The 17,268-nt window shown below is 38.8% G+C and overlaps 1 protein-coding gene across 11 annotated transcripts in view; it reads left to right on the forward strand.

Moving 5' to 3' along the window:
* The window catches only part of PARD3 (par-3 family cell polarity regulator), a 452,341-nt gene that overhangs the window by 143,170 nt on the left and 291,903 nt on the right, over nt 1-17,268 (forward strand). For all 11 annotated transcript variants that reach the window (XM_036401877.1, XM_036401985.1, XM_036401886.2 and 8 more), the window contains exon 3: nt 5,772-5,952. In XM_036401877.1, the coding sequence (XP_036257770.1) occupies nt 5,772-5,952 (181 nt within the window). The remainder of the gene's footprint in view (nt 1-5,771; nt 5,953-17,268) is intronic.

Consider the following 17,268-nt stretch of genomic DNA (forward strand, 5'->3'; position numbering starts at 1 on the left):
TGGCTGTCACAGTGAGTGCAGAGACCTACACAGGACAGGGCTGGGCTTAACCCTCTGCCTTTGAAGGTTAAAGGAAATGTTTGAAGTAGCTACTGATATTTCCACAAGGCTAATTTAGATTTTGGAGTTTTATTTGAACCATCAAAATGTATTTTCAAGGACCATAAGTCCCCTGAGAAAAGGTTCAGTTATTAAGAGTGAACTGAGAGCCAGAATCCTTGACAGCATTGGTGCCTCACCAGAGGTGTGTGGCTGAGCTGCTCCATCACTTGGAGCTGTCTCACAAGGTCTGTGTTCTTGGTTCTCCTGGGGCCAGAAAAATGACATCTGGTGTGGAAGGCACTTCTGCCCATGGATGGCCACCCTGCAGGAGAAGCTGTGCAGCATAAATGCCAGAAGACCATAGCAGCTGTGGAAGGGAGCACCGCATCTGGAAGTTGTAGAGTCCAGGAGAGGAAGTACAGGGTTCAGCCAGGGGAATCCAGACATTTTAGGTTGCTCAGCAGAGTAACTACTGAACAACTGGCCACTGAACAGCCAGAACAAATTGGGCATGTTCTTGTAGGCATGTATCTCCTAAGCGTCCTGGTGAGAAGAAACCAGATATTTAAAATGGCTCCTAATAATCTAAAGAGGTGAGTGATTTCAGTTTCACTCAGGGTTAAAAAGAGTGGATAAGAAGTGTGGAGCCTCTGTGAAACCCAGAGGGTATGATAACCAGAGGATCAGTTGCTGTCTTTGTAGCAGGAGAATGGAGCTGTAATCCCCACTGATACTAAAATAAATCTGAAATCATTGCTGATGCCTACACATGAGCCAGTATCAGATTAAATATCACTGAAGAATTAGCAAATTTTGGACAGGTACCTAGAAATATGCAAAATTCAAGGGATTCTTTGGACAACCTTGTCACAGTGGTGGAAGAATACAGCAGAAGTTTCTAGCTTTATGTATTTCTTTGGAGGAGAGGATTTCTGGTTTTGTTATTTGGTGCTGAAGAGAGATGACCTGATCAGACCATTTGATAGTAATGAATTGGTTTATATGATAGTAATACTTAATGAAAATGTAAACAGCCATTGCTGGTGGAAATAGTTTTTTAATCCAGTTAATTAACATTCAAGTGCTTAATCTAGCCTATTAATTAAGACTGCATATGTGTTTACTAATTTTTAATTACTTTAGAATAGACGGAAATTGTAATAATTAATGTTGGAATGCAGACTGCTGCTGCTGTGTCAATATTAAAATAAATCAATCTTCTTGCCTTTTATTTATTTAAGTAAATATAACCTGGTTAGCATCATGTGTTGAGTCCCAGACAGAGCAATAGAGATGCTCATCCTCTCTTTTAGAAAGAACAAGATGTTGGATTGTAATTAATTCGGTAAAACCTGGTGTTATAGAGGGCTGAATACAGTAATAGGCTGGAATGCCTTCCTCCTACCCCAGACCCAAAGGTGCCTCAGTAAAACATTGTTTTGCTATCTCAGGCTATGAAATAATTTCTTCATAAGGCATTTGCTTGATGAAGCTCACATATTTAGCAAAAGAGAAAATTATGTTACTCTCCCTTCATTGTCTGTCTGCTGTGGAAAGACTCTTCTATCAGTCACAAGAGAAGAGCATCAAGTCACTGGTTTTAAACTGTACTCCTATATTTTTTTGTCTTCAGAGGGTAAGAATGGCAATAAAAAATTCCCTTACACCTCCTGAAATATACTAGTGATCAGAAGTGTGCTTTTTACATCTGGGGTAGTTGTTGAGTTTTACTGCAGTTTTGTATTTCTGAAAAGAGAAAAGCTGTTGGTCAAACACTGAATACTATTGCTTTTTAAAATAATTGTATTTTTTGTTGCTAATTTACACAAAATTGCTTGTATTTGTTCCTGTGGCCTTTAAAAAGTATTTTAGCATGTGCAGTTGACCATTTGAAGACTTAGTGTAATTCCATTGCTGCAATGGGATTAACATTCCATAAGTTATGATCCAGACAAAACTGCTGGTTTTATATCTGAATGTGTTAATGAACATTTGAAACTTATTTTTTCTTGAAAAGTTACATACACATACATTGGGGACCAAAATCTTACATTGTTCAAACTGGTGACACTTCCTATGCTGTTTTGCCATGATAAATGGTGATAGTAAAGCCTCTCACTTTTCTGTTGCTTTTGCCATATTACAATAAGAAATGTAAGCATGCCAATCTAAATTAAGCCTATCATTAATTAAATTTGTTTCGAGATGACAAGGTGCTTTGTTTTTACTTGATTTTATTTCCTATTTGCAGATTTTTAGTTCAGTGATTGAGAAATGTAGAGTCTTGTTGTCTCAGGTGATTAAAACTACTGTAACCTATTAAACCATATTCTCATGTCTTTGATGCTTTCAAGTTGCTGTCTCATGGAATATGGGGTGGATAAAATATATTATCATTATTAGTTAGTTGTTCATATGATATTTTGTCTTTGGTGTGGGCTTGTCTTCACAAAGAAAAATAAAATTAAACTAAATGGCAGCAGTACTCACTGAATTTTGGTTGAAGCTCTTTTAAAGAGCTGATAGTGGTCTAATATTGACCAGCTAAGCTATTTTCTTTATTAATGCATTACTATGGTTTGTTCAGTCCTCCTCCTGTTCATTTCTGCATAAGAGTGGATATTATGATGAGTTTCTCAGGTCACTGCAGGTGAGCAGATCTAAAACTGAAGGACAGAGAACAGGCAGCACAGCTCATCTCAGGTATTGGAAATAATAGGGTGATTCTCAAAAGATCAGGCTAACTTTATTTCTTGTTAAAGAAGAAAAAGATCCACATGGAAGCAGTCTCCTGACAGTAAAGATGTGTCCAGAAAAGGTAGTCATCTTCATTTTCTGCTCTTGTTGTAAATCTGATGTCTAAAGCCCAGCAAAATACCATAGCTTACTGTTGACTTTAAGGCTGATTGAAGCTGGTCTAGTAATGGTGTGCTCCATTCTTTGTCAAATTAAAAACATCTCTGTGTTCTTTAAACATGACTCATCCAGAGACCTTTTCCCTGGCACAGAGCAGTGTTTATGGCTGTGGATTCGTGCAGCAAAGGATTCTTCATAGCTCCAATGCCCTACTCCTGTGGTTCCTTCCACGTTGCATAAGGTTTCTCTGGGAATTGTTTTGTTTCTTGTTCTTGCAAGGATGGAAGTCAAGATTTGATCTCTGGGCCTCCAGCAGTACAATTCCTCTCCTTAAATAATCTCTTTTAATTTAAAGAAAGGGTGTTTGAAGGGTCATGTAAAATAAAGGGTCTCTGAAGAAATCAGAGATAAATGCTCGATATCATAATACAGCGGAAGATGTTTTGGCTGTCCTTGTTTCCCATGAACTCATAATCTTGCAGAATGGCATACCAGGGTCTGGAAATCAAGATTCAAGAGTGTTTATTTGCAATAAATCTTCCAGTTCCAAAGACTTTTTGGCTTATTATGAGGACTGAGCTATTGTAGTCCAGATGGCTACTGTACCATTGTAGTGCTGCTTCACAATGTACTTCCTAACCTGTGTTCCTCATGCTAATTAGATTTGGATAAGACTAACATGGCTTGTGTTTCTTCACGCTAGAAAAAATGTTACAACTTGGTATGCCTTTTAATGGAACTGAAGCCTTTTGAAGGTTTGATGCTGTCAAAACTGTGAATACCTGAAAAAAACCTGATTAGATCAAAAGCTAAGCTTGAAATAAGAAACATTAATTTTTAGATGTTCTGAAGTTATAGGTTGTAGACTGTCTGGAATAGGCAAAAAGCTGGAGGCAACTTAGAGTAGGAGATAACATATATAGAGATTAACATGCACCTACCTTTTTGCATATATATAATATCTATAAAATACTTGCAGCTGCATACATTGAGTAATATTTTTCAATCAGCCTCAAAGGAACAGAATGTAATTGGGGAATTTATCTTGATACATGACATGTGAAGGACAAAAAGATTTGGTGTTTCATAGGATTCTTAAATGCTTTGTTTGTCTTTTTTTGGAATATCTTACAGACCTTCACTTGTGGATTAATTTATTTTTAGTTGCTGGAGATTGGTAATTAGCTTGCTATAAAACAGTAAGAGAGTTATGAGTAAAGTTTTAGAAGCATATTTTTGTAAGCATTGATATTTCACATTGTGTTAGAAAATTAAATTTCCAATACTCTTGAGCTACTGACATTTTGGTGTTGTCACGTCTCTTTTGTTTGTAGATTTCTCAAGCATAAAATAATGACTTTTATGGTAAAAGCATGTTCTAGCTGTCTGCAGCTGCAGTCTGGTTTTCCTGCTGCTACCTGCCTTTCAACTAGCACTGAAGGAGAGCATGGATCCTTTATCCATTACCAGTTTATTCTTTCTGTTTTTTGCGTGCCTGAGCCTAAATTTTGCATTAGATATGGAATTATTGGCAGAAGTTTGCTGCTCTCTGTAGTTTCAAAATGACTGGTGAAAAAGAGTAAATGCCTGAGAGTACTTTCAAAAGCTGAATTCCCAAATGGTTTCCACTTGGCATTAGAGTTGCATTTTAAAATTTTTTTATTGATGCTTATGTAAGTTAAATTTGGGTAAAGGGACTATTATTAAAATCTTTTGGCTAGGATGATGTTGAAATCACTTAAAAAAAAAAAAGAGAAAATGACCTCTGGTGCCTTTTGGTTGCATAAAGTTGTAGCTGTGTTGCTAACAGAATAAACAATTTGCAGAGACCAGCATAGGTTTAAGTTGATTTGCTCCATTTACCCTTGCAGTTTGGACAGAAGAATGTAATGCTTTCTTGGAAATGTCTTTCAAATATTATATTATAGATTAATTTCAGGCTGCAGACTGCTGCTATGCATAACACTTTTTTCTCTGTCTTGAAAATTAAGTTTTAAAATGAAATGTGTGTAAGAGCTGTCGTTATCTCTTTCAGTATGTTATGAAAGATAAATTGGGATAAATTATTTGTTTCAAATAAGTGCACAAAATCATTTACAGTGGAAAAAATATCTCAGGTTTATCAAAAATCACCGTGATGTTTTCCTATTTTTTTTGCAGTGGTGAACACAGACTTAGTAAATATTTATTAGATTAGTGACATGGCAAAGTTCTAAATGGGACTTGAGATTTCAAACTTGTCTTGGAGAAGTTGATGGCTAACAGATACCGAGTATTTCCGTAAATCTGACTAAAGAAATTTTGGAAGAGAAGCCCACAACTGAAGTCATGATAATAGATGGCCGATTAATAAGTGATGATTGGTTGTGATTATAACACTTCGTTGGCTTTCCATTTTGTCTGTAGCGTTCAGTGTTTGTAAACATGACTACTTCTTGGATGTTTTTATTCTGTAAAGCTGTGGTTTTGCTCATGATTTGACTCTGTTGTAATGATGTGTATAGAGGGATCTAAACTACTCAATTCCAGTGCACAGGCATCAATCCACACTCAGGTAGTTTTCTGCATTTCTGGGTAAGATGAAGTGGTTTCCTCGGGAAGGTGCAACCCTTGCTTTCCTGCCTTGGTCCCATTCTTTCTGTAGCTCACAGTGATGAGTTTTGTGTCCCATCAGAGCTGTTGACCCCTTGTAGGATCCAGTTAATGGCTGCCTTTCTGGGCTGATGATGTTGTGATCTAGGCATTGATCGGAGTCTCTGCTGACAGACACTTCTTGCTCTTTGGTGGGAAGAAACGTTGAAATACTGATCTGCAATGACATTTTGATGGTGTTGAGGTCTTTTTTTAACAGTAGATTAAATTGTCATTTTCAGCTTGTGGCTGTGTTTGATGAACAAGATCCACACCATGGGGGTGATGGCACCAGTGCCAGCTCAACAGGCACGCAGAGCCCGGAGATTTTTGGCAGCGAGCTTGGCTCCAACGCGGCATCGGCCTTCCAGCCTTACCAAGCAACAAGTGAAATTGAGGTCACGCCCTCAGTCCTTCGTGCAAGTGAGTAAATGCTCTCGGTATCTCCATGTGTTTTGTCTAAATTTACAAAGATGCCAAGTGCTGTTACCCATCGATGCTGCTGGGAAAAATGATTCATTATCTGTCCTTATCGAAAGCTGATCAGAACTGAGAAACTGCGTAAATGCTTCTTGCATGCAAGTAAACAAACCTGTTCTGTTTTAATAAATTATTTATAAATTGCCTTTAGGAGCCATAAGCTTCTTTTAGGCTGCCAGTTTAAAATTATCCTCACACTGAAAATCACAGCAATATCTCCAAATGTAGTTGCTGCATGGTGTAATTTTCGGTTTGCTAGTTTTGTTCCATTTAATGAACAAAATGGTAAAAAGAAACTAAAGATAGGAGCACTTTCTACTTAACCTGTCAATGTTGCTAGGTTATGCTGTCACCTTTCCATAAAAACACCTGCTAAAATATATGCATTTACTGTGTTGCAAAAAGACACTTTGAAAAGCAGAAACTACATCCAGAAACATCCCTTTATTTTATTTCAATGTGATGAACATTTGTTGGAAAACCACATAGCAGGAATTACTTTTTGCATTTCTTGCTCAGGCGGGTTCTTTGAATATTTGATCTTATTAAGAAGAAAAATTATGGAATGTAATTTACTTTGTAATTTTCATTGTTATCAAAAGTAGCATGCAAACAAGACAATGTGGATAAGGCATTGTGTCCTTTTATGTGTAATGTCTGTAATTTTGAACTTTTGAAATAGGGACTACACTCCAGAAGATTCTTAGCAGAAGTTAGTCTTGTCAGTCTTTTGATATTTTACAGATAGATTGTTTAAAACAACCATGTGTAATTTCCAAGAGACTGATTTTATGTAGGTGTTTTATTAATAGATAAAATCTTTGTTTGAACGGTCAGGTAAAATGCAAATTTCAAAGTGACCACTCTGTTAAATTTAAGGGGTTTTGTACCAGAATGTTTTCTGTACAATTGAGGGAATAGCTTTTAAAAATTAGCTTACCTAGAGCTGAATGTGTGTCTTTTCAAGCTATAACTATGCTCCATTGCAACACAGAATTAAATTAGGGAAGGATTAATGGCAGAATAAAGAAGTATCCTGGAATTTCAGGACCCTTCCATTTTGCTGTCACTAGAGTATGTCACTGCTAAATGCACATCTCATTTCCATGCATAAGCCAAAAAACTGTCCTCCTTGGTTCTCAACTTAGCAGGGGTTAGAGCAGGCAAATGCATACACATTTTCTCCTTAGTGTGATTATCTGGTATATTATACAATACATGAATTTTAGTGCATCAAAATCATATAGTACAGATAAAACTCAGTGATATACTGGACAGCTCACTTATCATTGGTGTCATTCTGGAAAATACATGGAGCACTTGGCTAGTTCACTGATTGCTAAGATGACCAAAAAGGGATTTGAGACCCTTTAGTAGAAAGGTCTTTAGAAATACCGAAGACTTCTAAAATTGTTGGTAAGGATTATAGCTCTTTGACACTTTTTGTCGAAGCATGCACAAAAAAAGTGTGTGAAACAATTTGTAATAAATATGCTATCAGAAATGTTCTCCTATCTATCTAATTCCTTTTTTTAAATGTTTTGGTTTTAAATGTTCCAAACCACGGGCTTGGAATCCCAGTGCAGTAATATTATCCCATATTAAACATACCTATTTCAGGAATTTCATTTAAATATACATTGAAAATGGAAATACTATCCTTATTGTTGTTCCTTTATAACTTGTGAAGTGAAGCATAGCATACAAATGGTATTCTCAGTATTTCAAATAATTATCTTCTTACTATGTAAGTTCTATTCAGCAAATAAAATCCATCCAGTTTTGCGGTAGATGCAGATCCTGATTATTACATGTTGACAAGGTCATATATCTATTAATTGGATTGGAGATGGGATACAAAATTGCTGTAATTATTGTAATTTTCCAGCTAATTGCAGGGTTGGCGGTGAATATTTTACTTCTAACAAATGAAAAACAGTATTCCAGCTGAAATAGGTTTATAGCATTTGAGTCGTTTTGTTTTGCATCTCGGGTGCTTTTTGCTGGTGCGTGGGCTCTGCTCCGCGGCCGTTCCGCGCGGTTCTGTGCCCTGTGCTGCTGCTCACCTGCACCCTCTGCTCCCAGGCAGCAGCTCCCTGCATTGGGCTGGGGCTCAAAGCCTGCTGAGATTCTCCTCTCTTTGTTCTGGTTGCCATGCTACCCCTTCTGTTTGTTTATAGATCACACCATCGCTCCTCTCCCAGCAAGGGAAAGGTTAGCTAGATCAGGTCCAGCTGGAAAAGTAATATTCATCTGGAGTCCCTCTTTTCACATGCACAAACACAGCCTGTACTTTGCATGTTGGGGAGGGGGGGTGTGTGTGTGTCAAATTCCATCTTCCCATATAAACATGGAAACAAAAATGAGGCTGGCCCATACCCCCATGTTGTTTTGCACTGTGAAAACATAATTCATTGATATAAGCAGTTGATTTATTTATGTTTTTTATCTAGCTCTTTCTTTTGTACTGCTTTTCTGTTACCCAAGTTAAACTTCTTATTGTATTTCATCACTTCAGCTGCATTCTTTTTCTAAGCATACAGTACACAAGGCGTTTTTTGTGTTGTGCCTGCGTGTTTTCTGGGAAGAGGTTGGAAGCTCACTGCAGAAGACTGTTAAAGCAGACTGATGTTTATTCCCTGCTGAAATATAAACTGGAGGCGCAGGTGAAAATTGCCAAACCTAATGAGCAATTTGGCAGATAAGACAGGATGTCAGGCAGTGACAGTTCAGCAGCGAGTGCACTGCCTGTGAACCAAGTTGTTTGTTTCACAGTACTGCATTTAAATATTGTAAATAAAATCCCTTTCAGCTTCATGAGATACTGTGAAAAGGGTCATCTCTTTGTCTTGTTTTCCTTTAGAATTATTTAGCTTGTTCAAGAACTAAGACCGCCCTTGGTTATTTGTCTTGGGGTGATTATGTGTAACAAGTCTCTGAATATTTCAGCAGTTACAGTGAATAAACAGTTTCCATCCATAACATTATTTGGAAAACATTATAAGAGAGGTAGAGGGGTTTGGAGAGCTGATTTTTCTTTTTTCCCTTAAGGGGAATAAAGGGGCTTGGAGAGTCTCTTTTTTCTTCAGCTGTTAATGGATGGTATTGAGAATATGAAGCCAGATTCTTCTCACATAGACACATTATTGCTGGAGACAGCAAGCACAAGTTTTGCCAAGGAAAATGCCAGTTAGAAATAAGGAAAACCATTCACACCTGGAGAGCCAAACAAGTTTCTCAGAGAAATTGTGGCATCTCATGTGCTTGGAGATGGACAGAACTTGACTGAACATGGCCCTGAACAGCCTGGTCCACCCGGTCCTTTCTTTGGACTGATTAAACCAAATAGCCCCCAGAGATCCAACCTTTGTAACTCTGTGATTACAAATATAATTAATAAAATTAAACTGTTTGCTTCTCGAAGCTATTGCTTGTAAAAGTGAATGATGTCCACAGTGACATATTTAGCAGACAGGTGTACAAGCATATTATGCATGTAGAGCTTCCCACCTGGGTTTGTGTGGTACTGCTTTGTGCCAGTGTGACACAAAGCAGCTGCCTGTGCATTTTAGAAGACTGCTGCTTTTGTTTTCAGGATGTCTTGTAGGTGCTTGAGTTCCTTAAAAAGGAGATGTGGGATAATTGTAAGGTTCTCCTAAAAGCTGGAGGGTGGGTATCTCCCAGAACACTGGCCAGAGAGCCTAAAAAATTGCTAAGAGCTGGCTGGAATTGGTGCACTCCAGTGAATTATGTGCTCAGGTGGTCTGTATCATATATTTTAGCAGGACTCTCAGCATCAATTTTGTATTCTGGTCACAGAACCAGACCATGAAAAAAAAAAGGTTAGATGAGAATATTTTGAAGTGAGTGCACAGCTGGCTCTGAAGATGTGCAAGAAGTGCAGAGAAGCAAAGAAATTACTACAGCTTCACATCATTGTTTACCCAGCAGCGTGGCTGTTGCTTTAAGGTTCCCTCTGTGCAAGTGTGCTCTTACCCTGCAATCAGCACAACTTTATTCCTCACAGGTAAGAGCATGCATGCAGACTTTGACTGGGAATTCATTGCTATAATAAAGTTCCTGACCTTGCTTGCCTTTGAATTTGTGTCTCTTTCTCTGCTCTCTGAGTAGTTTTCAGTTGTTCACTGATAAATTAGTAGGACATATCAAGTATAGTCCCTGAGGGCTCTCTTAGTTTAAGGACTGTTTAGTATTTTAATAAATCCGACCTGGAATGTAAAGTACTGCATAAAAAGCTAAGATGGAGTTTCAGGCACAATGTTTCAGTTGAGCATTGACTTTTGATATGTTTATTAACTGTTTTGAAATCAGTGAGATGAGCACAGCCAATGAATCTAAGAAGGAAAAGGTCATTTGCGAGGTAGTACTAATGAACAGCAAAGTCCACAATACTGTTAGAAGGATCCTGGCAGTATGGTCACTATTATAATTCAACCAGGCTTTATGCTCTTCCATCAAAAGACCAAAAGCAAATGCTGCTGTGGGCTCGCTGTTGTGAGCAGGAAGATTTCCACTGGAGTGACCAGTTGTGGAGCGGTGCCAGCCGTGGGGGAATTCTAAATGAGCTGCAGTCAAAAGAGAGCAACAAGAAAGAGTTGCTTTGGGGAGACTATGAGGAATTGGTAGGAGTGGTTTATTTAGTTAAGGAAAGACAAAAACTGGTAGGATCCAAGACTTCAAATGTGTTGATGTTTTTCTCATTCTTCATGTCTGATAAGAGAAGTAGAGTTGGCATTTCCTGGGCAAAAGTCTTTTTTGTAACCCATAGGGATAAAAAACATGTTTCCACCTCATTTAGCAAGGCAGTATTTGTGGGAATGGTTCAGAGGCAGGTTCTGCGTGCTGCTGGGCACTGTCCTTGCTGTGCTCTGAGGCAGGAGGGCTGCTGGGGACAATCTGTCCTGTTCCTGGCTAAGCCATTGGGTTGTTTGGTGACCCCAGGTGAGCCATTTCTCGTGTCTGTTGTAACAATGTCTATGTCTTTGCATCTAGGATTTGTGTTCAAAAGATCCAGTGCTAAGCAAACCATTTAAAGATGGGAGTGCATAAATGTGTGAATTTCAAGTATTTTAAAATTGCTTTAAATATGTCACTTCACTGATTTGATATGAGGATTTATCTAGAGTCCCAAATGTGTATTCTGAGAATTATTATGGAAATATTTATAAGGTAAGGGCTTTGCTTTTGTGATTTGGAGCACTCCATGTCAGTGTGTTGGCAGAGGTGTGTTCATTTTTGTTCTGGTCTCAAAAATGATCATCATTTCAGCACTCTTTCTCACATATGGCCACTAGAAACTTTTTCATTCTTGTTTATGTCTCCTTGACTCGTAATTCAACTCTGAGTCATCTTTATGTATGGAATAAAGATATTTTCAAATGTTGAAGAACTAAAGAATTGAGAGATTAGAAATGGAGGAAGAGAAAGATGAGTTCATCAAAACCCAGATGTTAGGAGCTTTATCAGATCAAGTTATCTTGAGGATTAAATAGCTGAATACAAAATATAGAGAGAAAATCATCCACATTTATTGTGAAAGATTAAGACTTTACAGACAGTGCTTGCTGAAGTCAGGGGGAGGTTTTCTACTCTGTGTCGAGTTTTGGATCAACTCAGCTTTCCCTGGTCTATCTCCTTGGTCACCTTCATTGATGTTCAGATGCCTGTCGTTCCAGTGAAGTTCCAGCAATGAAATACAAAGGATTTCCAAACCATCATTCGCACTGTTACTCCCTTGTCAGGTTCTCCTAGGTTTCTTTTACTGTCTGGATAATACAAAAAGAACCTTGAACTGAGGCTTGCACCTCAGTTGTTAGCATCTGAATAAGGAAGGTTTCTCATGAATTGGGGTTTGGGAAGATTTAGCAGAGTCTGTTTCCTCACCTTCTGGTGCTCTTGCTGTTCAGGAATTCTTATCACATTTTATCCCTAAAGCTCTGTGAGGGATATGATTGTTTAAAAGCCAGAGTTATTGAATCAAAAATCAGTACCAGGTGCTGCTTTCTTCCATGAGGCTAAATTTGATCTTTGTACAGCACAGTTCTGACTTGAGTGATCTCCAGTTGGTGTTTTCTCCAAGCATAGTGCTCTGCTGTTAATTTGGGATTGTTGAGCAGTTTAAAAACCATGTGTTTTTGATGAGATTGTGACACGTTTGTAAAAACAAATGGATTTTAAACTGCTTAAGTTTCTAAATTAACCTTTAATATCTTCAATCTTCTTGGTATACCAGCAAGCAAAATACTGTTGCTCCTAGTAGGATTAAAAAAAATCCCTGAAACCAATAAAGTAAAAAAAAATTAGAACTTACTGATTCTCTGGAGGAAACCTGAGTAATTGTGGTGCATTTCAAGATATTATTCCATATGGTGAGGACTTCTATCTACAAGTACTAATAACAAGAAGTAATAAAAATACAGTATTGTATCTGATACCTGGTTAGAGGTATCAGGTAGCTAGAGAATATTGTACAAGAGGGATAATAAGGAAAGGTTATGAAGATGTTAGGTATTGAATTTGAACAGTTTTAAGAAGTCAGGTTTGAATATTAATCTAAATTTGATCATTAAATCTTAAATAGATTTAATGATCACTTGAACAACAAGCTATTCTGAAAATCAGAGCTCTATTCTCAGAATATTTCAACACTCAAGTGGTGGTTGTTGGGTTTTATTTTCCCTTTCTTTAAATGAAAGGCAATTCTTTCCTTAATGGAAGTGTGGTTTATGTATGCAAAAATATTACACCATTTCATCCAATCAAATGTGGCAGTGTAGCTGCTCAATTCTGTCATATTTTGGTTTAGTGATTATAGGTTTAATACCATTGAGATAAAACTATATGTTTATTTAAAGAGTTTATCATCACACATATCAATAAGTATTATATCCATAAGTGTCATAACTCTTAAAATAGATACTTTCTTGATTGCTTCTCTGTTTCTTGTAATTGCATTATAAGCAAATGAGGAGTATAGTGAAGGCAAAGGAATATGAATCTGAACTGAGTAGGGAATGCTTTCTCACAATACAGACAACCATCCTGTGAAGTTTTTTACTCTATGAAGACATATGTACATATTACATTTTTTCCCAACAGTTTCTAAAAACCTTATGCAGTATTTATAGATACTTGTTCTGAAATGTGATAAAACAGTATGCTTCAAGGCATCCTTAAGATCCAGAGCCACTAGTCTGCAACAGTAAGTGGCATCCCAGTCTTGTTTTGCTTTGCTTTGAGACAACAGGATTGTGCCTTTGAAGGGGTATGGGGGGGGTGGGCAACTTAGATTAATTACTGACCAAAAATCTTTCAACAGGAGAGGATGCAAAGTTTATCAAATGTACTTAATTACTCACTTGGTCTTAAGCAGGCTGATCTAGTGGGATTGATGTTTTAGGGCTAATGAAGAGAGGTGTGTGTGTCACTGTGCCACACTGTCTGTGGTGCTACCCTGTGTTCAATGCATCAGCTAGTACATGTCCCCCTCCCCAGAAAAACATGTGGGTATTTTTGATCACAAGCCCAGTGTATTAAGATATTACATTTAAAATATATCCTTTATTATGCTAAACTATTACTGCAGTGTTGCTTGCTTTTGTTCATTATTCACTAGAGATCTTCTCGCTCCCTTCCTTATAACATTTGCAGCATATTAACATACTCTTTTAGATGGGGATGTGTTTTGGAGATAGTCCATCTCATTGGGTGATTACTGGAAAAAAGTTGCTTTAAATTTTGTGTCTTTGGACATGTTCCTTTGAGGAGGATGAGAGAGAGACAGATGGCTACTAGTTGAATAGGGTTGTTTTTTATTTACTCTCATGCCCTGAAAAGGACTGAAACATGATACTGAAATAAAGGAGTGGGTGAGAAATAACTTTCCATTAATTTATTGCTTTATTTCATACTTGAAACAGAGATAAAATTTTTTGCTTTTCCTATCCATCTCTTGCTATAAATCTTAAATGAATTATGTAATTAAGATGAGTGCCAGCTTCAGAATGTTGTGGGTTCATGTTAGGGGCAGATGAGGCATTCAGGGTGAGAATAAAGAGTATGTATTTAGAAGAACTTTTCTCTTTTTGACCCCTGGCACTGGATGCTGTGGAGGTGACTAGCTTGGCTTCAGCCCATGGAGCTGTTGTGAGCTGGGAATGAGGCACAAGCCCAGCACCTGCTCTCCTGCTGTCACAGCTTGGCCTGGCTCCCTGTAGCTCAGTGTCCCCAGTACTCTGCAGCCAGGGACCCTCAGCTCAGCTCCCCTTCTGTGACACTGCAAGGACAGACAGGATCCCCCTGTGTGACACAGCTGTCACCTTGCTTTTACTGCCTGGGCTGTTTGGGGTTGGAGTGAATGTGAACTCAGGCTGTGTTCCAGGCCTGGGTTTCTGGCCTCTCATATGAATTTAGGCAACTGGCTCTATCAATAGTTTTGGATTGACAGAAAGTAGAAATGATTGTATCTGTAGACAGGGAGTTTGGGACCATGTGGGTTTACAAACAAAAGCAAACAGTGGCACTTTGGGTTAAGAAAAATGTTACTAGTGCTTGTATGCATACAGTAAAGGGGTGTACAAAGACAGCAAGAGCAATCTTGCATCAGCTTCCAAATATTGTGCATGTGACTCAGAAACAAGGCTTCTCAAAGCAAACTGTGATCAGCCATTAAAAACTTATCCTGAGGCATTGGATTTGATTCAGTTCTCTGTACAGCACTGTTCATATTCACAACTTAAAGTAAAATTGGACTCTTTTGGCAATTGCTGGGCAACTGGGGATTCAAAGCAGACGTGATGGATGACATTGATACCAACAGATTTCAGATTCTGCATCAGAGCTAAATGCTGAAGGGAACCCAGTTTCTCATTCTTGGATACCTTTAGGGTGTGTTCATCTGACCTGTTTTACTGCTTATTTCAGAGTGAAATGGGCCATTGGCTTCACTAGGTGCACTGGCTAATCTCTCTTGTTGTAGAGAAGTGGAGTTGACCAGTTCCAAAATACATCTCTGCAAATCCTGTTCTGCCTGTGATTTAACTCCCACCATGACAATAAATTCTTACATGAAAGATTTAAAAAAAAAAAATCTTTAAGTAGGAAGTTACCTTTTTTGCCTTAAAAAACTTCATTTGCAAATTTGGAAGACAAGGGATAAGTGGCATTTTACAAGTAAACAGCTATTCAGTTTTACTTACTGAGCAATTTTGCATGGCCCTAGTAAGTTCCTATACAGCCCTACTTATGCTTGGGAGGTATATTTGGGTTGTGGACAGTATGTCATTATTGCAGAAAGTCCCATGTTCAGTTTTTTTTTCAGAGTAAGAGATTTACTGGGTTTGAGACACTTTGATGTAATTTCGTGGTTAAACCAACAGTGCCATCTGCCTTGGGTCTGACACTGGTATCTGGTCACTTTGTGGTGCTGGTCCCAAACCTCTGCAAAGGGGGGTGGCTGTGCTTTTCCTTGCTGTGTGTTCTCAGATGTTGAAGCATCAGAGGTGCCATGTGACCCTGACAGCCAGACCAAATCTGGAGGAATAAACATGATGAGGAGTTAATGGGTTCTGAAGCATGTGAGTTGCTTTCAGTGCTCTGTGCAGTTGGGTGTCTCTGTACCCCATTCTCTCACACACTGTGCAGGCTGTTACAGCCATCCTGCCTCTCCTGCTGTTCAGAGTATCCTGGCTCCCCGTGGACTTGGCAAAGTTCTCTCTATACACACTCAGCCTCTGGAATGGGTGGCTGTGTAAAGGAGCATCCCTTAAATACAGGCTATTAAAGTAAATGCATTTGCAAGTTTACAGACAGAATAATGATGGGCAACAACTGCTGAAACTGTTTCAAATGAATTAACATTTGAAGCAATACTAGCAGTTTTTTTTAGTAGATTATAAAAGAACGAAATTCTGTTCACCAGTTTCTAACAAGTTGGAAAATGGACACATGTGCCTTGTTAACCAGCCTTATATAGTACACAAATAAGTCTTTCAGTGTTTTTGGTAAGTCCTGACTTGAACTCTCTGCTTTTAGGCTTTTTGGAGGTTTTCTGCCTATGAAAGCATTCTCCACCAAATATAAAAATGATGTTAGCTTCTTCTATTCCAATCCATTTTGAGCTCTGATGTTTAAGACTTTCATTAGATGACAGAGAGATTGTAGGTCAAACACTGCCTGACTTACACAATGATTTCCATCTAAAGGGTCTTACATAGTGTAGTCTCTTCATGTTTTATTTAAAATTTTAGTTGGATTCTTGACTCACGGAAAAATAAATAAAAATGAAGGTCTTACTGCAGTGAAAAAAACATGAAACTGCTCTGTCAAATGAAATACATGACATTTATCCATGGGAAATATCCATTAAGTGAGTGAGTAAAGTTACTGCTCTAGTCTGACATAGTAGGCAATATTTCTGTGAGTATTGTACGTGTAGATGATTTACTTCTACCTCCGTTTTAAGTTCACCTTTAAAATAATAAAACACAAGTGGGCAAAGTCTTCCCGTAATCCTGCTTTCCCATAGCTCTTTGTTATGTTGCTTAAAACATAACATTACAGTGTAATAAGTATTTTCAGTTCTTCCACCCATAAAGGGTAGGGGGAAAATCTGTTTGCAGTTAGTGCTGGTACCGAGATATTATTTCTGGTTTGTGCTTCAGCAGTGACTGGGGGAGCAGGATGTACAGCTGAAGGCTTGGGGAGAGGTCACTGCCAGGGTCCTGCTCCAGGAGCTCCAGGAGGAGAAGCCATGTGCAAGCAGCAGTGGGGGGAAGGAAGACAAAACTGGACTGTTTAAAAACCTATCACCCAAAAAGTGAAGGGTGAAAAACCTTCCACGAAACTGCAGCTGGGAATACTCACAGACATTTGTTTACTGCAGCTTGCTCTGTGTATTTCTTCTGCTAGTTGAAGAGTTGATCCCAAACTGTGTGTCTTGGCAGCTGCTGTGCAGTAGTTGTTGTGGTGGCAGCACATGCAGAGAACGCACAGAAAATGGGGTACCGAGCAGTGCATGCTCGAGCCATGTCCTCAGTGGCGCTGGGAGTGAGCAGCTGCCCTGTGAGGGTGCAGCCTCTGGGTTTGCTGTGCGTCATCTGTGCCCAGAGTGTGCCACAGGCAGGGAAGCAGTGCCCAGGGTAGTCCCTGCTTTGCCGGGCTGGGGGGCCCTGTGGCCGGGCTGGGGGGCCCTTTGGCCGGGCTGGGGGCCCTTTGGCCGGGCTGGGGGGCCCTTTGGCC

Source organism: Molothrus ater, chromosome 1, assembly GCF_012460135.2.
Source record: "Molothrus ater isolate BHLD 08-10-18 breed brown headed cowbird chromosome 1, BPBGC_Mater_1.1, whole genome shotgun sequence".
NCBI lineage: Eukaryota > Metazoa > Chordata > Aves > Passeriformes > Icteridae > Molothrus > Molothrus ater.